The sequence below is a fragment of the Ammospiza caudacuta genome, chromosome 13 (genome assembly GCF_027887145.1).
Source record: "Ammospiza caudacuta isolate bAmmCau1 chromosome 13, bAmmCau1.pri, whole genome shotgun sequence".
NCBI classification, from domain to species: Eukaryota; Metazoa; Chordata; class Aves; order Passeriformes; family Passerellidae; genus Ammospiza; species Ammospiza caudacuta.
Window position 1 is genome coordinate 8,821,724 of NC_080605.1, and position 23,286 is coordinate 8,845,009.

The 23,286-nt window shown below is 39.9% G+C and overlaps 2 protein-coding genes across 4 annotated transcripts in view; one reads left to right on the forward strand and one right to left on the reverse strand.

Annotated features, from left to right (window-relative positions):
* The window catches only part of ITFG1 (integrin alpha FG-GAP repeat containing 1), a 70,101-nt gene extending 58,842 nt beyond the window's left edge, over positions 1-11,259 (reverse strand). For both annotated transcript variants that reach the window (XM_058813300.1, XM_058813299.1), the window contains exons 1-6: positions 11,030-11,259; positions 7,681-7,753; positions 6,168-6,313; positions 4,426-4,483; positions 3,771-3,845; positions 1,265-1,359 (exon numbers count right to left, since the gene is read on the reverse strand). In XM_058813300.1, coding sequence (XP_058669283.1) covers positions 1,265-1,359; positions 3,771-3,845; positions 4,426-4,483; positions 6,168-6,313; positions 7,681-7,753; positions 11,030-11,219 — 637 coding nt within the window. In that variant the 5' untranslated portion in view covers positions 11,220-11,259. The remainder of the gene's footprint in view (positions 1-1,264; positions 1,360-3,770; positions 3,846-4,425; positions 4,484-6,167; positions 6,314-7,680; positions 7,754-11,029) is intronic.
* Positions 11,260-11,338: 79 nt separating this feature from the next.
* The window catches only part of PHKB (phosphorylase kinase regulatory subunit beta), a 66,420-nt gene continuing 54,472 nt past the window's right edge, over positions 11,339-23,286 (forward strand). Inside the window, exons 1-4 of one of the 2 annotated variants that reach the window (XM_058813297.1) lie at positions 11,339-11,462; positions 20,029-20,118; positions 21,010-21,148; positions 21,792-21,891. In XM_058813297.1, the coding sequence (XP_058669280.1) occupies positions 11,393-11,462; positions 20,029-20,118; positions 21,010-21,148; positions 21,792-21,891 (399 nt within the window). In that variant the 5' untranslated portion in view covers positions 11,339-11,392. Of the gene's footprint in view, positions 11,463-13,997; positions 14,078-20,028; positions 20,119-21,009; positions 21,149-21,791; positions 21,892-23,286 lie in introns of those variants that run through there. The other variant, XM_058813298.1, reaches the window with a different exon arrangement.

A 23,286-nucleotide genomic window follows, 5' to 3' on the forward strand; every position in this document is an offset into this window, starting at 1 on the left:
GAGCTTCTACTCCCATCTTGAGATATAAAAATAGATGTGACTCTATAAAAGCTCCCAGCACTACCCACACAAAGATCCTGACTCTCATTTCTGTTTAATAGAGAAGCTTCCACAGCAGCAGCACTAACCAGAACTCTTGGAACATTCTTTAGTCTGGCAGCTGTCAAAAACCCTGAAAAATTGATCAGTGTGTGACCGATCAATGTAAGGATCTTAGACTTCTTACCTTTACTCACCTCTGAGTTTAGATTTCAATGTACTCCACTTAAAATGCTACCTGGAATGCTCATCTATGCTGTTTATGCCACTAAAAAAAAATTCCAGAAGGCTTCTAGAGCTAAGTGTGTTAGAACTGGTTATTACATGACACTGATTACGGTAAGCAACCATATATTTAATTTTCTAGTTGGAATTTCCACTTGACAGCTTCACATAGCAATGTGCCAGAACTGGATATTAAGGTTTGACTGCATACTAAAGCAATTAACTTAATCCCCAACATTTATAAGCATCTTAATTAAATTTATGGAATCATTCCTCTCTCATTCCCATGCAACTAAACAGGAAAAAGATAAGCTCTCTTTCCAAAATTACCATATATGAATTGATGTACACTGCACATCTAGCAGAAGATAAAGCACTTCAGAATTAATTTAGTGTGTGAAGAAATTAAGTTTATCACAATATTTAAATGTGCTTGGAAATATGAGCCAGGTATGGAAATGATGAACAGATTCACCATGGTAACTGAATCACGTTGACAAAATACCCCAACAAAATAAAGGGAGAACACAGTTAGTTCTATCAGTGATAGAATTAACTACAACATAATAGACTGAAGCCATAATGAAATCCTGAAAGCAAATTTTAAGTCCAGTCTTAAAAACCTTCTGCTGAATCAAACTACCTATTTCCATACTCAAATGAAAAACTGCAGCCCTGCAGCAGTTGCCACAGCAGTTGTACTAGAGTACAGAATTGTGAAGAGCAGCAAACAACACTTTAAGGGTGAACACGACATCATTCAGAACATGCAGCAGTTATGATTATCATCAAGAAGTAGCAAATGCTATTAGGACATTTATTTTAAAAGTTGTTTTTTAAAACCCAGAATTTTCAAATCATAGATTTTAAAATTAAGTAACTGGAAAACCCGAATCAGAAGTAGCAAAATCATATAATTACTGAAGGAAGCTGCAACACATGACATTGACACTTAGTGATAATTATTTTTAGGATGATTTCTAACACTTCTATGACTTACCAGCAGTGAAGTCATTATTTAAATCTATAAAGGCATGGGAGTGTGGTATATACATTTTACTTTGAGTTTCCAGTGCAGGATGCCATGACAAGTTCCTACAGACAAGAATAAAAATACATTTCATCAATGTGTAGGGACTGTTAATCATGATAATACAGCTTAAAAAACAGTGAAACTTTAAATAAAAATGGGACAGAAAGCATGTTCTCCCAATGCTAAAACAAAATTCATGTTTAGCTTACAATATACCCAGTAACTCCAGGAATTGCTTGAAAGATTCTGTGAGTTCCATTTTATTAATTTTCTAAAGCAACTTTTTTTGTTTTGCACAGAACAGTGTCACTAGCCACAAAGTTATAGTTAGTGCCAAGGCTCCTGTACCGCAGATCCTGAGACACTGATCCCTGTCCTCAGTTTCCCCAAGCAGCTTTACTTCTGCAAGTACTTCTGGAATTTACTTGCTGATTAATAAACATGAGCAGAAGTAAGCACATGCTGCTAGAGCAGCTCATGCCTGCTGCATGAAAATACACTTTATTTCAGCTCACCTAAAAATCAACATATGAATTAAACTTTCACATTACGATGGACTACTAGCTAATTATGTAATTTCCCAAGCAGGTGATACTTTTATTTATTTATTTATAAATACACATGCCCTGCTGGTTTCTGTTCTAAAAATGGCTGAAATTCCAGCACACCTCCCTGTTAGCAGTGATTTGAAGTGCAACAAATCCTTCAAAAGTCACAATATGACTTTCAGAACCCTTACCTAAAACACTCAGGAAAATCTCAATGTGCACTATACAACAGCAGGTACAAATATTACTACTACTAGTTGGGAGCTGCTTTATTTATTCCAGTGACATTACATACATTTTATTGAAGTCCTTATCTTCCTTGACTAATTTATGGTAAGAAAATAAATAATATTCTGATTACTTCCCAAAGATCATAACCAAGTCTTAGAAATGTTAAAATGCATCCCTTAATCCAAAAGAAATAATTATTTTCTCTAGGTTTTTCTATGTATTCAGTCTTGAAGACTGCCATTGAAGTTAGTCAAAGTTCTAGAATAAATCTTAAAATATTTTGGATTAAAATATAAAAGTGCTTTTCTAAGCAGATGACAAGGCTGTTTTCCATGAACAAGACATGGCTTATGCTATTACCTATAGCACTCAGTCTCATTTTGAGCTCTGATGAGTAATTTTATTTTTATCTTAAAGGTCCTGAAAGAATTTCTTCAACAAAATGCAACAAATCTTTCCCACTTCTCCATTTCTTCAAGAGCTCATACAATTTATTTAATATATAATCATTACAAAGTGCTCAGAAACATCCTTGTGAACCTGAAATCTGTTTCATAAGCCACCAGTACAAGGATAGTGATACAATTCGAGTTGGGATTAATGAACAAAAGCACACTGCCAAGAAGGGCACAGCTTCCACTGACACAGTCAAATGTTATTTAACCTAGGAAAGGAAAAGAGACAGGAACTACAGGTATAAGGTTTTTTATTTTCAAATTATGGACTTTAAGTTCTTTGGCATCCTGCCCAATACTAGACTTTGCTACTCTATATTACTTGGTTACAGACTGGTTCTTCTGAGCCAGTAGAGACAATCTTTTGTTATATTTTGATTTCAGCTTAACCAAGACAGTTAAAAATAACCATTTTCACAGTCCTTGTTAAACATTTAAGTATGCCATTATTTTTACTCCAGTATTTGATAACTGGGCCCATTCTAGAAATTTCAGGGCTAGCAGAAATTTAATCATGAAACTTAGTCCCCTTTGCTGCAATTTCATCTAATAAGGCTTCAGTCAACTTCTATCTGCTCATGAGTGGCCTGAGGCATTCCTTAACACAAGGGATGTGATACAGACATCACTTGTATGCACACTTGTGCTGCTACTTAGTCACCTCTGCTTTACGCCACTTCAGAAATCTCTTCCTCTTTATTTTCTTTATATATCTAGTTCAATACTTTTACATCCTGCACTTCCTGTGCTTTTGATTTCCTATGGTGCACAACCTTCCCATTACAAATCATTTCCCAGACAGATGAGAATGTTTTTTTAAATTTACCCCAAACATCTGCAGATTTTTCTTTTGCCATCCCTTTCATTATAAGATCTATTTCAGTAGTTCTTGCATCATCAACCTGAGAGCAGCTTTTATACAGCACAAGTTCCATAACAGATTATAATACTAAACACCAAAAATGTACTAAACAAATGGGACTAGACTATAACTTCTAGGAACTAATTGTTCCAAGAGTCAATTTTCCTCTTTCTGATGTCTAGTGTCAGTGGCTCTGTTTTCTCAGCTCTCATGGAATTTCTACTTACACTATAAAATAGCACTTTAAAGAGCAGATGAAGAGTGTCACTGAATGTTTGCCAGGGACAGCAAGAAGAGTCACACACAAATCCTACACTTTAATGGGAAGTGAATACACAATGCCCAAGTTCCAAAGCCATGCTGAGCCCTCAGCTTACCCTCCCAGCAGGATCTGTGGCTTACTCGAGTCACTGGTGACACCAAACACATCAGGAATCAAGTCTCCATTGAAGCTGAAAATGGAACACAATGTCAGTGCCACCTCAGTCCCCACAGGAGTTCAAACCACCTGTTCTCAAACTCATCTGCACTGGGACATTTTCACAAAGGCTGTGCAGAACTCTCAGCTGTGGCTCTGAATTTTGGCTCCTGTCTGAGCTGCTGTAAAGGTCTGTCAGTGCTTCCTTACAGATCTACTGCCCTCCACTTTTGTTCAGCATTTCACACACAGGCAAGCACGTTGTGAAAGGGACATTTGCTCATTGTGGTAAGCCAGTAAGGTTTTTGCTTTACAAAATTCACTGAGAAATGAATGGCTTTTTTAATGAATACTCACAGTACTGGAATGAAAGAAATTAAAAGATCATGCAGTTACTATTGCCAGGATAATATAATTTACAACAGAGAGAATTGTAAAGATAACCATTTTGGTTCATCATCTTTTGTTGGATTAGTTGACATTACACAAACCACCCTGTTCTTAAAAGATAAAGAACATGAGCATATGTTTCAAATTTTAGCATTAAAATATATTTAAGTTGCTCTTAGTCACCATTATAAATGTGGTTTTCTATAAAAGTAGGTTATACTTACTCCATTACTAGAGGCTCATCATGAAAAGTCTTATTTAACACAGTTTTATGGTTAAGATCTGAAAAATGAAAATATTAACTTGATTCAGTTACCAATATATTCTGACATTTGCATTTGCAACTAAGACATAATTCTTCTATTTATTTAAAACTATCTGTCATATGATTAAAAAAAAAGGCACCACTTAATATAAAAAACTAAATGGCTTCCTGAAATTTTGCAGGAAAGGTGAGTTACAGTTAAAAGACTGCAGGCTTTTTCTCTCTCCACCAAACTCCTCAACAAATTATTCCAAGTAGATCTTAGTGAAACCTATTTCTGTGTATGACTGCAATCACTCAGTGAGGAAACTGATTACAAACTCAATACAGGGAAACTGAAACAGTTGGGATAAAGACAGGCTAGAAGTTTAACATTCATTGTATGGTAGACTTCTGTTTAAATATCATTCTTAATTATACACACTGAGTATTTGAAATAAGCAATCAAGGCAGACTTTCTAAATGGGAAGTGAGCACTAAGTTCCAATCAGGTTATCACCTTAGACTTCACTTGTACTTGTAATCCAAACTCCTTGCCAGATTATTCCCATTTCCCTCCTCTCTCCACAATGTTTGTCTTTACAATTTCCACATTTCATACAGCAGTCCCCTCCTACTGACTTGTGTGTCACACTCCTATTACCCAAGGGGACACCCCATACCTTGCCAGTGGCCTCAGCACAAACCAACCACTGCCTGAATTTTTAACCTCTGACTCCTCCTCCAGGCCCCATAGCTCATTGTGTTTCCCCCAACACTTGGGGTTTTTTTCTGAAACAAAACAGAATAACCTAATTCAACTCCTCATATTCTTCCCAATCCTAGAGATACCTGCTATTCACTTGATATTGATCCACTGCACGTTTCTGGGTTGCTTGTTTCAGCTCTGATCAAAGCCAGAAGCAATGGTGTCTGAGGCAAACTTGCCTCATCTGTAACTATGCCATGACACAGTTCTTTACAATAGTGATTATTTTTCAGTAGTTTTTGTAGATTAAACAGTATTTTCTTTTGCTTATCTGTCCTTGTTCAAAGCCTAAATTCCTCCCCAAACCCTTTCCTAGCAAAGTCAACAGAAAACAGAGGAGACCTCAAGAGTTCACACAATCCATAACTCTACCCCAAGACAGAATCAGCTACAACTTGAACACAGCTAAGAGACTCCTGAAAAAATCAATTCTAAAGGTCTTGAAAACTTTCAGCAATAGAGACTCTAGAAACCTTTCTTCCAATACTCACTTTAGTGTGTCACTGTCTTTAAAGAATTTCGTTTAACACAAATATTATATTACTGGTGGTAGGTTTAGGGATGTGATTTTGAAAGCTGATGCACTTAAGTTCACAGCAGGTTCCCTGTGCATTTTAAACTGAAGATAAATTTTTTGAGATAGTCTTTGTGAAGCTGACATGCATGATGGGGAAGCCATGAGAAGCAGCTCTTCAGTTAATAGGTACTGCCAAATCAGAATAATGTTTGGTTCTATCTGTTGCATAATACACTGCAAGTATTGTTCTCTTTCATTAATTATTGAACACAGTTTAACAGCAGGATAATATATGGGTGTGCAGCTGAATAGCTGCTAATCCCTATTTTAGTGCTAAAAACAATCATTACACTGTAAAAATGAGTTGTAACTTCTTAACAATACTTTGAATAAGGAAATCTAACAATCTTACTAAGAACCAGTCTCAGCAACTCACCCAAGGTTTGGTTGTGTCCCCAGAAAATAAACACTGAAAGTTCATCTTTGCCATGACTTGGGGCCTGGGTAGTGAGGAGCACATCCATCTGGGAATCTCCATCATAATCTCCAGGAACTACACTGGTTATGGTGACACCAAGGGATCTGGAATTAAAAACAAAAGCCCCCACATGCAAATAATGGTAAAAAGGTGTGCATGTAAAAAGCACTTGTGTAGTCAAAGGCTTGCCCTATTATTATTAGTTGGTCCAATGCAATCTTAATCCTAAACCAGGTTGTTGAAGGATAAGTCCTTACCTATTGCAAAAGTATCTCAAAATCAGGCACCTGATCGGCTGTCCCTGTCTAAGGAAATTGACACTTCAAACTTCAGCTATCAGACATTCTTCAGCCATATCCTGTTAATGCTATCTACACTTCATTAAATCCTCACATTTGTTTAGAACCAGTCAACCAAATGTGTTTCAGAGAGCAGGATCTTCTGGTTGCATTCCAAGAGCAAGAACATAAGGCAACAGGAGCTGTTTAAACAGCAGGAGTCAGGCACAGGTGGATTTTTAAAGCCAATTCCATTTCCTCCTACCTTCTGCCAGGTCTTACTATTCCTTCCTACCTTTGTTTGTTCTATCTTTTTTTATTTGCTTACCTACTCTGCTTTACACACACAAACACAGGTCACATTAAGGATTAAAAGCAGATCCTTTCTAATGCATTAAACAAATTAGTTCCTTCCGAGACAGGAGGGAATAAGGAAAAATAAAAATATGTAGCGTACAGAAGATGAAGCTGAGCTATAAAGGCATTTTAACTTTTAATAAACATAATACTATTGGTAAGCATTATTCCTAAGCAATAGCCATAATAATATAACAGGATATTGAAGCTAGACATATGTATATGCACATATAAACAGATTGGCTTACATCTATTAAAAACTGATGTTTTTTTAAAGGCCACATGTAAACTTGACAGAGGAACATCTCTACACAGAAACACCAGAACACCACCTTTCATATCTCTTCTAAATCAGATGATACTGGCTGGATTCCATTAGTAACTACAGCAAATGCATGAATTTCCCTGAAAACATGTCTTGGCATTGATACTAAACCTGCCCACCACAAAGACCTATGTATGCCACGGAATGACAGTTTACCTCACTAGGAAATACAGTCAAGAAAATCCAAATCAACTGCAAAGCTATTTCACATATGGGTACTTTAAATACTAATTTGAGGACAAAACCTAAACCATAAATATTCCATAAGGGTTGGGAAGTAACACTTTTTAGTAAACAACTTGAATGACACAACTCATCTCCATAGACTCTGTCATATGACCAACAAAACAAAAGTGCATCAGGGCATGGATCAGGAAGTTGGTCAAAGAACCAGAGCTGGAATGACAAGTGAACAATGAGTCAAAGAGGCAACAAGAGCACAGACAAGTGCAGCAGCTCCCCCTGAGAGGAGAGAGGCCCTTCCAAGCAAACACTGAACAGCCATACTTACTTCATTGGTAGCTTAACACGGGGCTTAAAGTAGGGCTCCTTCTGGTCAGCCAAAAAAATCACCAGCTCATTTCCTGCCAAGGCAAACAGATCATGAGCAACAGAGGAAGACTGGAAATGGCTTATATACAAACCCAACATTTAAACAACTGCCACAAATGACCATTCCCCACAGCAGCAAGAACTTTCAAAGACATCTCATACCACTACTTCCTCCTCATCCAAAAGGAGACAAAAGGAGCACTTCTTCAACACAAAGTCAGTTGCATCTTAAAGGAATGCTAATATCACAAATCTTCTTTGGGGGTTTAGTGTTAGAACTTTCCCTCTGTTATTTTTATCATATTGCTTAAAATAAAACTTTCTGTAATGAATTAAGAAATATTACACATGGAAAAGTAATAGGCAGCAGCTCCACAAAACTAATTAAAGCTTAAAGTCTAACTCAAATTAATTCTTTTAATAGTATGTCTCACATAGCAGGATCTGATACTGCTTTCCCATGTCAGCTGTCCAAAGCACTTTAAAGGAAACTCAGAATTTACTTGGTTCCCTGCAGCATCTCCCCATCTAGAGGCAATGATATAAGTATCGTTTCATTATTTCAGGATAATCTAAATAAAAGCCCATATTTTATGTTGCAGAAATAACTGAAATTCAGGGAGGAAAGGAAGAATTTCAACTTCAGTGATGAAATAAAAATTTTTAGTCTGTAAACCACAAAACACACACACACCTCTGTAAGTAAAACATAGCTCACAGTGCCACAATAGTATTTTTTCTTTGCTTCATTCTCCAATAAACCCACCTCCAGCACCACAAAATCATTCTCTATTAACGAATAATTCTAAGGCTCCAAACTTGAGCTACCACAGTACTTTTTTAGAGTATTGTTTTGTGGCAGAGTTCAGAGCTGGGAAATAGCAGGGAACACAAGGCTCCTGCTACAAACCTCTTGAGGAGAAGGAGAATCCAGCACCAGATGAGCAAATGACCAGGAGCCCTTTCAGAGAGGCCAGCTCAGGCCAGAGTGACACTGCCTGAGCTGCAGCCACGCTCCTGGGGCAGGGAAAGGCTGGCACAGGCCAGGGCTGGGAGCCTGGGGCTGCCTCAGCTGGGGACAGCTCACCTGGGGCTGCCTGCTGAACCTGAGTTCCCATTTCACACCTCTCACTCTCACCTGCCTTTTTACTGGTTACTTGGTAAAGTAATGACTAGGATGAAAAAGGAAATGTGTTTTTACACATATCAGGTTCCAAGTTAGCTGCAACACTGAGAAATGAGATTTTTTTGGTCATTAAAGATAGAGATATAAAAATTTCAGCTCAGTGCTCAAGTCAAAGCAAATTAACCATTAAAAATTATTTATTACATGAACAGAAAAGAGAATTACTATGCCACTACAATCAATCCTAAAAGCTGTTTGCAGTTCTGTATTCTTTTTGAGATAAGAGGACAGTAAGAAAAAATCAGTGCATTGGAGAGTGTGAAAAAACAGGAACAGTTTCCATACAAACAACAATTATGTAGATTAGAGGTCTTCAGGCTGAGTATCTGTGTGACATATATCACACACACACATATATATGTATATATGAAATAAACAGCACAGAAATTTCCCAAATTCCCCAATGAAATGCAGCAGGTGAACAGGGAATGCTCACTCACTTCCAGCAGAGGCATCAAGCATAGCCAGGAGCTGGTACATGAAAAAGCAACCAGCACGAGCTTCCCCACTGAGCTGTTACAGGCACAGACTCACAGACAGGTAAGTGTATGCATAATTCCATTTATCTGTAGATTCTGAGTTTCAAAAAGTGACTAAACCCAGAGGCCTGGTACTTTGGAATTAGCCTTGCAATGGGATGCTCCTGGATCCAGACTATCCCTTACATTCAGCGAGCTGACTATTTCTTACAAAGGTATCAGCACAATCTGAATTTCTTTTCTGTATCTGAGTATAGGGAACATTACTCTCACTCAACTGAAGTAAGGCAAGATCAGAAAAATAATATATATCCAGCCAAAGGTCCAAGGCATCATCCCCATTTCTTTATTAAGGGTCAGGATTATTAGGACAGGGCTGCTGTACAGACTCCTGTTCCTCAAAGTCTCATGTCATCTCCAGTGCTCATCTGCTCATGCTGTTTACAACTGGCTGCCATAAATGCCACCATTTAGAACTACTACCTTTTGTTTTGAGAGTATTCTGTAGTTACTTTTCACCAAGGCTTATGGTATGAAAAATAATGTTTGAATAACTATGTTATTTCAATCAGATTTTTACAGTAAGTACCACACAGGAAAATTATTTATCAAGTGCTGCTAAAGAAATCACAAATCTCATTCCTGAAACTTATAACTATTCCCATTTTTATACACACTCATCTGAAAGATAAGAAAGTAAAAATTAAATCTCTTATCATAGACATTCATTTTAAGTCTGACCATTTTTTCAGTAGATGAGCCAGTGGAGCATTTCCAGGGAGTCATGCATTTCAATAACTCAACTAGATGGGAAAATCACTCATGCTTTACCAAAGCTACTCAGAAAAAAATTTCTGAGATGGAAGGAATAAAAAAAGGTGAATCTGAGAATAAATTTACTATCTTAATGTTCTTCAAGAAAGTAAAATATTCTAAGATTAATGTCTGCAAATAACACTGACCACTGAAAATAAATCCTGATTTGAGGTCTCCCCATATCTGAAGCCTGAAGAGAAACCTGTGGCAAGTGACAGCTACCATGGCACTTTAACTTTTAATGGACAGAGTAGAACAATGTGCAATTTTTCCTTCACATCTGCGAAATGTTCATCTTTATTTCCAAAATTAGAGTGAAAGCAGGAGCAAAACAACAATTTGTGACCATTCAAGTTGTAGGATGAAGTGTCTACATTATTTCACAACCAGAAATTCAACTTTAAAAACAAATGCTCCCTATGTGAACCATTCTAGTGCAAACCGAACACCGTATGTCACACAGGAAATACCTGGGAGCAAAACAAGTGTCAATTTCACCCTGCAAACAACGCTGCGCTCACCGCGCCGGCCCTGGCAGCACAGCCCCGGCACTCGGGCCGAGCTCGGGGAGCGAACGAGCAGCCAGGAAGGGACAGGCCACAGGGACCGCAGGGACTGCAGGGCCCGGCGAGCCCATCCCTCTCGGGCCGGGCATCTCGCACCGGCAGCGCTGCCCCGCAGCCCCAGCCCTGCCATCACCCCGCACGGGCTGCCGAGCCCCGGGGGTGGCAGCACCTTCGGCTGTCCCCCTTGGATGAGGGACAGAGAGCCCAGCTAACACCGCCCGTGCCCCGCAGCCCCCGGGCCCGCCGCGGCGCCGCACTCACCGCCGCGCAGCACGAACAGGTCCGTCTGCTTGTCCGAGTTGAAGTCGCCGAAGGCCGCCAGGGTCCCGCGGGCCTCGGGCCCGAAGAGCTGAGCGGTCACATTCTGCAGGGCTCGGGCGGGCCCCGCCAGGGCCAGCAGGGCCAGGGCCAGCAGCGGGGCCAGCGGCGGGCACGGCCCGCGGGCCCCCATCGCGCACGGCCTCGCCCCGCCCGCGCTCTGACGGCAGCGGGGCGGGCCCGGCCCGGCGGCCGCGGTTTGCGGCAGCGGCGGCGGAGCCTGCGCGAGCGCTTTACGGCGGGAGCCAGGCAGGGCCCGCCCGGCGCCGCGCACCCGCGCCCGGTGCTCTCCGGGACCGCTCCGCCATGGCGGCGACTCACATGGCTGATGTGAGCTGGAAGATGCTGGAGCTGCGCGCTCGCTCCAAACGCTCAGGTCTGACCTCTTGGCTTAGCCCGGGAGGAGCTCCGGGGACCCCTGTGCCTCCTGTCACTCACCGCCCCGCTCCCGGCCCGGCCCGGGGCTGTTTCCCCGTCCCCACCGCGGGTGGCGGTGCCCGGCCGGGCCGGGCCCTGAGGGGCGCAGGGGACAGCTGGGGGTGGCGGCCCCGCCCGAGCCCTCCTCGGCTGGCACAGCCCCCGGTGCCCTCAGGTGCCACCTGTGCCCACGGTAGCAAAGGCAGCGTGTTCAGCACCGCAGCTGTATAAAGTGTTGCGGCTGTGGAGCAGATGCAGTGTTTAGGGGAAAGTCCCAGCTCTTGGCAGGTTTCTCTTAGCTAAAGGTAACTGCTATACAGCGTGGCAATTCCGTGTTCTGAGCGTGGGGCAGCTCGTTCTGGCCTAAACCAAAGGGTGATGTTTGCTGAGTTAGCCTGAATTTCTAAACTTCAAAAAACTTGTAGGTTTTTTTTTTTGGGTTTTTTTTTTTTTTTTTTAAGTAAAGTACAGTCATAGCAGGCGTTTAGTTGTTCTAACGGAAAAACTTTTCGGGAAGATCCCTGTGTTTATTTATACACCACACATGCTTGTAACACTCAGTTGTTGCTTATTTGCATGTTTGGTTAGTTTTGTTTTGCTAGTAACTGATCAGACATTGTGAGACCAAAACGGGGCTTTACGAGGGCTCTAAAGAATTGATTGTTTAAAGTCTGGTACGATTAATTTGGCTTTAAAAGTTCGGTTTGTGCATAGACTGATTGGCAGTCCCGCGCTGAGGACTGCCCGCTGAAGGAGGTGTCACTGGCGGCCGGTTACCATTACCGGGGCCGGGAGTGTGACTGACAGACGGAGCGTGGGGCTCTGCAGGGCCGGGGCGGGCAGTGCAGCCCCGGGCGGATCGGGAATCCCGAGCCTCAGGGAGCACTCGGGTTTGGGATCTCCCTGCAGGGTCAGCACTCGGGTTTGGGGATCCCCTGCAGGGTCAGCCCTCAGGGAGCACTCGGGTTTGGGATCTCCCTGCAGGGTCAGCACTCGGGTTTGGGATCCCCTGCAGGGTCAGCCCTCAGGGAGAGCAGGGCTAAGGGAATCCTCTGCAGGGTCAAGCCTGCCTGCAGAAGGTGTTTGATGGTTTCAAACACTTCTCGTTTTCTTTGCTGCTGCTGCCTGTTACTTTTTTGTTACATGTATAAAGAATTGTATTCTGAGCAATGACAGGTTGTAGTTCACTTCCATCTTTCCCATTGTCTAGAGATTTGTTCATGGCATTTTACATAACAACTGAATAAATTTGGTCAAGAAATAAACGTTATTTTTAGTTGAAAAGTTTTTCTGATTAAAGAGTTGATTTAAAAATCAAATTTTATTAAATATCTTTCAGGTAACATTCATAGCTAAAAATAAGAATAATGTTCTTACATTTCAAGTTTACTGCTGCATCTTTATGTTGAAATTTGTATAGCTTCAGGGCTTTTTTCTTCCTTCCTGGCCCTGTCAGAAGGAGACGTGGTTGGGATTGTCATAGAACGTGAGTGAAAGTCCCCCACATGTTCCTGGTTTGGCTGAGGCCTGTGCTGGAGTCCCAGCTCACAGACAGCACTATTTTGTTTGATTTGGGTTTTTTTTACTAGTGTGCTTTTTGGAGTAAGATGTAGTAAATGTGGAGTATAGACACACGTGCCTGAAATGCACCAGTGACTCATGTTTTATAGCCTGCAGCAATGGATCATGTAAGATTCAAATCCTGTAGGAGGGAATTTGTATCCTCATGTTTATGTGTATTAAATGATGAATTACTTTTTTCCAGTAAAACCAAATTTTATTCAGAAATTTTCATTTCCCTTCCTGAAGCAATAAAATACTGTTTCATTTGTTGCTACTCTGATTAGGAGCAGATTCTAAATGTAGTAGTTAATTAGTTAAAAGCCCACAAAATTTTTCTTACTTTAAAAAAATAAACTTTAAAGATTTGGAAAAACTTGTTATCATAATTGCAGACATGTTTTTCCTAAAGTGGAAGATGTCCTACCCCCAATAACTGAGATATCCAGTGCATAAGTAATGTGTATGACTGCAGGAAACATCCTGGTGTAGATTTCACATGGGATGAAAGCAGCACTGTGCATAAGCAGTTTTAGCTCCTTATCATTGTTCCTTAACACTTTAGTGTGCACTAGTTAAATCAGTATCTTTATTTCATCTAGAAATATATCAGATGGTATTAATCACCTTTTGGTGTTTGTAGCTAATTCCCTATTGAATAAGGGAGCTCATGTCAATATCCAAAAGATGGATTTTTTTGTAAACTGTGTCCTTTCACTCAGAAGGAGTAAACTACTAAGTTTTATGGAAGTAAAACAAAATAAAATCAAGAGGTCAGTGTAGAAGAAAGAAACATAAGATGTAATGAAAGTTTGTGCTGTGCACTGTGTTGTGTTAATAACTCCACTAACATTGCTTTCACTTAATTTAATGCTGATTGCCTTTAACATTTACTAAACAGTTTTGAAAATGGCTGTAGCTTAGCCTGAGCCGTTTGTGATTAGCTGCACCAATTTGAAATGGCCAGTTTGGATGATGACAGAGCCTCCTCTGCGCATGCTTTTTTAAAATTTGGTAAGTGTGCAGTTCTGTGTTTTGTTTTTGTTTGTGGCTATTTAATTCAACAAAAAATAATTGTATGTTTTGTTTCATGCAGTGTTCTGTGTTAGTAGCTCTTTAGTACTGTACAATAAAACTTAAAAATTTGAACTCTTTCAGTAAAAATTTCTGACAATTGTAATCTACTTAGATTGAAATCTACTATCAAATCTTCCTGCTTTGTTTGTTTAGTGTTCCTGTCAGTATCCCTCAGTGCAACCACCTCTGACCTCCAATTTCTCTTTTAAGATGACAGTCATGTAAAAGGTGCATTAGGAATGCTGTTTGTAATTGACTCCTAAAAAACCCCAGCGTGACAAGTTTAGAGAGAAGTAAAATTTCCAGTCAGTCAGTCACTGGTTACAAAGTTGGACATTTGGAAATTAAGTGGAAGCAAAGTAAAGCCCCCTGGCACAGCTTCTCCTCAGGTGCAGCAGAAGCTGGAATATATGAAGCTGTCAAGGCCATTCCTGAGTGTTTTGAAGGGAGTTTGGGATGAGGTGTATCCATATGTGACACTCTGTGATGGGGGAAACTCTTGGGTAGTCTTTGCTGAAACTCAGTAGGAGAACAAGTTTAAGGCAACACAACTGGGTGGCTTGGACTCCCCTGCCCTTCCTGTGGCTTTTCAGTTGTGCCTCTCTGACCCATCAAAAAATGTCATGTGTTGACAGCTTTAAAGAAAAATTACTCTTTCCTAATTCTTGCAAAGATCTTTGATGTTTCTCCTTTATGATGCAAAATAAACATTTTTAATAGTTTTGACACCTATTGTTTTGAATTCTCAGAAATTACAATGCCTGCCTTGCATATCCTGAGTGGTTTCCAGCCTTGCTTGTAGCATTTACAAGGCTTGTGTGGTAGACTTTGGCATTTTGGTTGTGTGAAGCTCCTGTGTACTTGCATGATGGTCAGGATTTTATTTCTGGTGTTTAGTAGCTTTTGTTGGTTTTGTTGTTTGTTACTGTAAATCCTGAAATCATAGTTTCCATTAAGTGCAATATACTTGACAAAGAGCTGCCTTTGGATGAGTAGGAAATAGAGAAAGGACAGAATAAATTGGTGTGTATTTTTTTCTTTTTCCCCTGTGGTGATCAGTGAAGAAATGGTTGGAGCTGTGTTAGGGGAGGGTTAGGTTGGATATCAGGAAAAGGTTCTTCACCCAGGGGGTGGCTGGGCACTGGAACAGGCTCCCCAGGACAGTGGGCACAGCACCCAACCTGACAGAGCTCAGGAAGGTCTGGACAATGCTCTCAGGCACAGGGTGCCATCCTGGGCTTGCTCTGTGCAGGGCCAGCAGCTGGACCTTGACAGTCCTTGTGGGTCCCTTCCAGCTCAGGATGTTCCGTGACTCTGTGAAACACTAACTGAATTACTTGCACAGTGTAACATGTGATTTTTCTTGATCAATTATAGTTTTAAAGCTTTTCTCTTTAATGTTATTTAAATTAAACTATTACAAGATTTTACTCATTTTTATTAATGTGTAATTGTCACTCAACCAAGGTTTATGACTTTTTGCTTACTTCTGCTGTGTATTCAGGTAGAGGAATACTTTAATACCTTTTCTGTCTGCCTCTCCAAGCCCTCTCCTGGTGTTTCCTTACCCTGGTTTGTAGAACAGTTCAGTCTGGAAGGGTTCTCAGGATGTCACCTACACCAGCCTCTTGCTCAAAGCAGGATCAACTATGAGATCATGGTTTCCTCCTGTATGTAGTGATTAAAATCCCCTTGGGATATCTTTTCTTAAACTTTGCTGTGAGTAGAAATCAAATCCTCTTTGGTCCCAGTGCCTTCTGTAAGGTGAAGCTGCCACTGCCCTTACTGGGTAATGAAAGTTACAGGGATCTGAGCTCCAGGGCTTGCCTCTGTCTCAAGTGTTAGATTATGTCCAGACCTAATGTCACATCAGAGCCTGTGATCAGTTTTCATTCTTATCAAATATACAAAGAAATCTTGTGTTCTCAGCTTTTTTCTTTTGGCCTGGCCTGATAGAATTATGCAAAGCAATGTTTTCTTTTCTTATTCTGGCATGTGAAATATTAGAAGTAAATTTCTTGCCATGTTGCTTCCATTTGTGTGGGATTAGCTTTCTGGAAGTGTTTGTTTATATTAATTCTGTACTTTGAAAGATTTGAATAAACTGTCCTTGTTGAAATATGCAAATCTTTATCCATAGACTCAGTGCAGAATTCCATTCTAATCCCTATTTTTCTTTAATTTGCACAATTACTGCCATCTCCAAGGATGTGTGTGTGTCCAAAGCTTCCATATATACAAATTTGGAACAGAGCTGTTTTAAAGCCATTTTGGCCATAGCTTCTGAATCCAAACATCTGGGCAGTTCATATCTCTTCCCTGAAGAGCAGTTAATGCTGATCTCAGGTGTAACTGGAATAAAAATGAGGGGGATGGGAAATTAGCATCAGGATGACACAGTTTATTCAGTATCCAGAGGTTGTACATAGAATTGAAATTTCTTCCTGTTCTCTATTACTTTGAAAGGAATCTCTATCATTTTTAGTGATGAATCAACTTGAAGAGAGTTGAAATCATATTACTCTTGGACCTGTAAATGGTGGGAAATGAAAGGGGATTATTTTTCCTTCAGATTAGGAATATAGGCATTTAGTCAGTGCAATGTCTGACGACAAAAGGGATTTAATTGGACTTGGGATCAAGACTTTGAGTGTTCTCTTATCAGACATTATTTATATTAACCCAGAAAGTGACACTGGGATTTTTGGTCAGTTTTTTACTGATTGTGAAGTAGGTACTGCCTGCAGCAATGCTCTTGTGGTGTAAGGAAATAATGGGCACACTTCATTCTTTGTAGGAAGAAAAGCTGAATTCCCAAATAACCTATTTAAATGTTGGATGGGGTTGTTACACCCCTAGACAGCAGACAAACTAGTAAATCAACAGAACAGGTTTTTGTGTTACTCCTAGCATACCTACTTGTTTGCCTAAAATAAAACTCCCACTGTATGGTTATAACAAAGTGATGTATTTATGAAAAACAGTATTTAAAATTGATGTCCTCACTGTTTCTTCTGAATGCTGCTGTACAAAGTGAGACCTCCAGGGTCCCATTTGCAAATGTCACTCTGTTATGTTTAGAGTGCTGCAGTCTTGCTGTTGTCATCTCTTTAATTTTACTTTTTTTTTGTTTGAAAATTGATTTTAAATATGTAATTGAAAATAGCTTTCTGTGACAGGTTTTTATCTTGCTGAAATGAGCTCAAATAGATTTTAGATGAGACTGGAGTCAGGCTTTTTTTAGCCATCCTTAAAATAGCTTCCTCTGTTATGGGCTCTCTCCAAAAGCTCAAGGAAGGAGCAGCTTCGTGTTTGTCCTGACTGTTCCTTGCTTTGATTAGGTTGTGGCAATAATGAAATGCAATTTACCACATGATTTCTCCAGGAGAATGCTGTAACAGCCAAGCAAAACATAAACTATATAGATGCTAATAAGGAATTAATGAAGAATATGTGAAAAACTGATTTAAACAAGTTCTTCTCCTTATAGTAGGAGTAATTTTAGGGAATACTCAAAAGTTTAAAACTATTTTTTGTCAGTTTTTCAAACTTTGAATTCTGTTCCCCTTTCTGTTCCATCAGCACTCTACTCTGTTTTACTATATTTGTATTAAAGTTTCAAACATCTAGAATAATGTAATTTGTAGTGACATTTTGACATTTTCATGCTTTCTGTTCTGTTTAATCTTCTTTCTGCACTAAGTTGAAATCTTTGAATGCTCTGAAATAGAAGAATATGCTTGCTTTTTGTTCTTGATACCTTTGTTTTGTTTCTCTGTTGGCCACAGAGGGTCACAGTTTGTCTGGTGAGTATTTAAATGAAAACAATTTTAGTTCAGGACCTTTTGACTTGTGTGTGTGTGCCTGTGTGTCCTGGTGCCACACTGGGGTGGGCAGCCTGCAGGAGGTGAACGTTCTGAACCTGTTTCACACACAAACAATGGTGGATATGCATGTGGTATTCAGTCAGCTAATCCAAGAGTTAGAAACTTTATTTTGCCTTTGAAAATTTCTAAATGAATTTCTCATAAAATTGCTGCTCTTTATGAAGATTTTTTTCTTTTGTCTATTCTGTGCTTTCACTACAACACTGTACAAGATTACAGTTACTGCAGCTCACTGTATTGTGTGCTTTTGCAAGATAACTGAATTAATTGTGTAACAGTAATTAATTGTATAAATTATTAATCATTTCATGGACAGGGATTCATAGGCTAAAAGAAGTAGGAAAGCAAAATAGCTTCAAAAATGGATTTAAATTGGTTCAGAATGTTCATTATTTATTTATTTATTTATTTATTTATTTTAATAGAAGATACAAAAGCTGTGATATGTTGCAAGTTTTTATTTTCCATTACAGAACAATTTCATTTCTTTTGCCTTTGTTTTTTAAGGCAGTTTAAATACACTGGGCTCTCTGTGCTTCCCTTTCAGGCCCTTTCCTACATGCAGGTGTTTATTTCTCATTTAACCTTTCCCAAGGAGGAAAGGCTGGAGGGGCAGCTCAGATGGGTTGGGAAGCTCACATGGGTTGGGAAGCATCGCCAGGACATCCAAGCAGAGCTGGCACCCAGGGCCCTGCCTGGGGAGGGATGGGGTTTTTTCTCTGCTGTGCTGGCAAAGCCAAGGCAGTCTAACTTGGGGTGAGGTTTGCAATCTTGAATGGCTACACATTTTCATTCTCCCCCAAAGGACTTGATTCATGAAGCTCTGTCACCATTCTGCACGCATCCCAGTTAGGTTGGAAAGGACCTCTGAGGTCATCAACTCCAACATTTGACCAAACACCATCTTGGCAACTGGGCAGGGCACTGAGTCCCACATCCGCTTGTTTCTTGAACACTTTTCTTTTTCTTCATTTTGTTTTTTCATTTCCTGGGCTGAGAGTCCTGTATATGGACAGTCACGAGTCTGATGCCTGGGAGGGTGCTGGGATTGCCAGGGAGGCTCTGTGAAAAGGAGCACTGGCTGTGTCCTGCCAGAACTGCTTGGCTGGCTGGGCTGCCCTGGCACTGCATCCCCTGAGCTGTCCCAAAGGGCAGGGTGCAGGCTGGGAAGGGAAATTCTCATTCTTCTGTTAGCACATGGCTCTTGTGGGGATCCTGCCATCCAGAACACTGAATAAATCCTGAGTGATTTGTGGGGGAGAGCAGGATTACTCTGAAATCAGAAGTTGGAAATGGTTCACCCCAATAATTTGGAATGGGTAGCTCATCTCAGCTCTCAGTAAAGTGACTTTTCAGGTGCAGATAGGGAAGTAGTGAGAATGAAAGATGGGGATTTGATAGCATTGGATTTCTCTGGAATATAGGTGACTTGAGGGCTTTATCTGTTGGATAACTTGTTTAAGCTTTAGCAGCATGTGGGAACAAGCCAATCCCTGTACTGACATGAATCAGCTGGGCTGGCTGGTGGGTGCAAACAGGGTTGGGTAGGTGAAACACTGAGGGTGTTGAACACCTTCACAATTTAGAAGGCAGGTAGGGCAGTAAGAATTGAATATGGTCTACTTTTGTCCCTCTTCTGTTTTCCTACTTATCTTCTGGAATTTTCTCTGTAACATACTTAAGTTCTAAGAAAATGTTCATAGAAAATTCTCAACATTTAATAGTTGTCTTCAATAATTAATTCTACACTTATGTAGCATTTGCTGTATCTGCAAGGCGCTGGAGATACAGGTGGAGGTCTGGTTTGTAGACAGTAGTGTAAAAAAAAATTCTCTGAGACTGTAGAGATAACAACTTTTCTATTTCAATTGAAATTTGATAAATTGTGCTCTTGAATAACAAACATGAAGAAATGCCTTATCACAGTAATTTTTAGCAATATTACAATTATGAAACTCATTCTGATCTTGATTTTGGTATTCTTTTTTCTTCTTATTTTAGGTTCAATTTATGAGCCACTTAAATGTATTAACCTCCCAAAGCCAGAGGGGGAAACTCTGTGGGACAAATTAAATCATTACTATAGAATTGGTAAGTTAATAATGCTTGAACTAACCCAGATGTGAGTTAGAATTGATATTTGCATGATAAATATCAGCTCTACATTATTCATACTTAAGGATAGTTTCCTAAACTTCTGCTGGAAGTTTGGAAGGTGCAAAGAGAAGGGCTGAGTTACATTTTTTTCTGTAAATCAAAATGTCTGTTGAAATTCCAGTTCAGCTGTAAGATTGAATTTAGAATTATTTTGGATAAAGGGGTAGCTTAGGATTGTAGCATTGACCAGGTCCAGCTGAGGAAAAATTTAAATGGACAAAAGCTTTTGTGTAGTACTTGGAACAGTCTGGCAGTTCTTTTTTGTTATTAATGGTGCCATAATGTATTTTTGGTTTTGGCAACCTGAAAATTCCTGTCTTAATCTATTTTCATATCAAGGTACTGAGTTAAATAATTGTAGTTGTCCTTTCTCCTTGCTTACTCCCCTCTACTTATATAAGTATTGATACAATCATCAGGCCTGAGTTAAAAATGTAATTTTTATGAATGTAGATTTCTGGAGAGTTTAAGCATTTAATTGACTGGGGGGCAGTTGACATACTGTAGTCACTTTTTTCTTCTGTTTTCATAGAAAGGAAGTTACTGGGTTGCTTTGTAGAAATTCTGTACAAAGTGGGTTGTGCTAGAACAGTCATAGAAATAATTTTGAATACTGCTGGGTTTTTGTGTAAAAAGGGCTAATTTGTCTGAAAAAAACAATGTAACAAGTTTTGTGTGTGTTACTTCTTACTTTTCTTTCCCTTATTTTATCTTGTGCATGCTCTAACAGGTTGTTTACACCTTGATCTGTTCCTGGAAATCTGTTTAGAATCTGGAAGAAATACAAATGTTGTTAACAATCTTTTTTATTTTTCCTTTTTGCAGTTAAATCAACGTTGCTGGTCTATCAAAGCCCAACCACAGGTCTGTTCCCTACCAAGACTTTTGGGAGTAACCAAAGGGCAAAAGTCCATGACAGCCTTTACTGTGCTGCCTGTGCCTGGGCACTGGCCCTTGCTTACAGGTGAATAACTTCTACCCTCATGTCTCTGCCAGGTCACCCCTCTCTTATTCAGCTCCCTGGGAAAGTTATAAAAGATGAAGCTTTATCAAAAATAGATTTGTAAACCCATAGGGAATGGTGCATTTCCAAATCTCAGTAAAAATATTTATGAAGGTGTTAGGTTAAAAATGTCACTCTTCTTTAGGTTAGTAAACATGTTTTCATATAATGTAATTGGTGCCAGCATTTTTTGCAGTGGAATTAATGCCTGCTACTAAAAATAGAGCTTCTTCTGGCAAATTGTACTCGGGATACTTTTAAATCTAGCAGGAGAGTTCAGGGCATTGGCAGCATTGTTGCTGGTCCTAAGAATCATTTATTTGCAAGGGACTGGATGTTAGATTATCAAGAAGGACTTTTTTTTAATTCTTAAATTTCGAAAGAGGAATGCTTGTGTAAGTTGCCAGACAAAAACCCTTTTCTTATTTTTATTATGATTTTTATTAATGAGGAAGGATGGCTAGGGCTGTAAATACGTAGATATGAGTGAGGGCACCACTCTGCACCAGCGTTAGTTAAATACTTCATACCCCCAAGCACCAATGTCTCCCTTTCCCCCCAGTGCTGCATTTGCAGTTTGTCTGTGAGTTCTCTCCCTGTGCAGGCGCATTGATGATGACAAGGGCAGGACCCACGAGCTGGAGCACTCTGCCATCAAGTGCATGAGGGGAATTCTCTACTGCTACATGCGCCAGGCCGATAAGGTGAGACTGCTGTGGGCACAGCCTTGCCTCCCTCCAGGGATTCATTCAGCTGGGAGACAAATCCTAAATACACAGCAAATTCTCAGTGCTAGGGTGCCCCTAACAGAGCAGCTGCTTCGTTGTTGTGGCAGCATCAATTTAGGGTGTATGTGTGAACATTTTGGGTAGGAAAGTGCAGGGTACGCTTGAAACTTCTTTGTGTTCATTTTGCAGTTATTTGTCCCATTCAAATATTACACCATTAGTACTTGTGGGGGATTTTATGTCTTTTTATAGTGATTAATTGGAAAGATGTAGAAGTACTTTTTGTTAAGGCTGGAGAGGTTTTTTTTGCACTGTTGTCTTGGTTATTGTGTTTGTAGTTGTTCTCCTTACCTAGGTGATCATTTTAATTTTTTGCTTGGTTTCTTTAGCAGACATTTTCCAGCACTATTTTACGTAATGACATAACTTCAGAAGGGCACACGTTTCCAAAATGAGTAAGGAAACAGAGTAGTCTACTTATGTTGCAACACAGTCGATTTAGTCAGCCCTTAATTCTCTTGTGAATATACTCTGAATATTCAGGCCTTCTTATTAAAATTTGGTGTGGTGGATAAATTTTGCATATTGGTCAGCAGCAGATCACACATATTCCATGTGGTTATTTGAATTTTCAGGTCACTGACTTTTAACTGTATTATTAGAAATAGTTTTTGTGTAAGTCCATAGCTTCCCTCACAGCTGAGCACACAATCTGAAATGGGAAGCCCACAGGTATGGGGTATCAGTAGCAGTAATAATGAGCAAGTATTGTATTGCCACTTGTATCTATGCTGACATATATTTTCTGAGGGGTTGGATTGCTTCTTGAGAGTCTCATATCTTTAAATAATCTTGACCTAAATTGATCTTGTTACATTTAAGCTGTTGTTTTTCTCTTTGATGTGCAGTTTTTGTTCTGGGGTGAGGAGTGCCAGATAAGAATAATGAGCATTAAATTACCAGAGGTGTCCCACTGCTGGCACACTGCCTGTCTGCTTTTGCCTTGTTTACTACAGATGTTTTTCTCTTCCTACAGTGTAGTAATAAACAGTTTCTGGTAGCCAACAGACAGAAGTCAAGCTGGACTTTATTCTGAGAGACTGTGTGGCCTCATAAAAGGAAGATATTTTTTAGTTCCATTTGTTTAAGACATGACTTGAGCAAATGCTGCTGCTTTTAGCAAAAATGCAGATGTTGCATTCTATTGCCAATGTGAGTCATGACCTGAAGTCTATTAAATGTATTTGTAGAGCAGACTCCAATACAGTACTTGTTTGCTTGTTCTGAGGCACGTGCTGTGTTTTGTTGGTAGAGAAGAAAATCTTATGAAGGTAGCATCAATGATGACAATACTGTGAAATGTGGATCAGG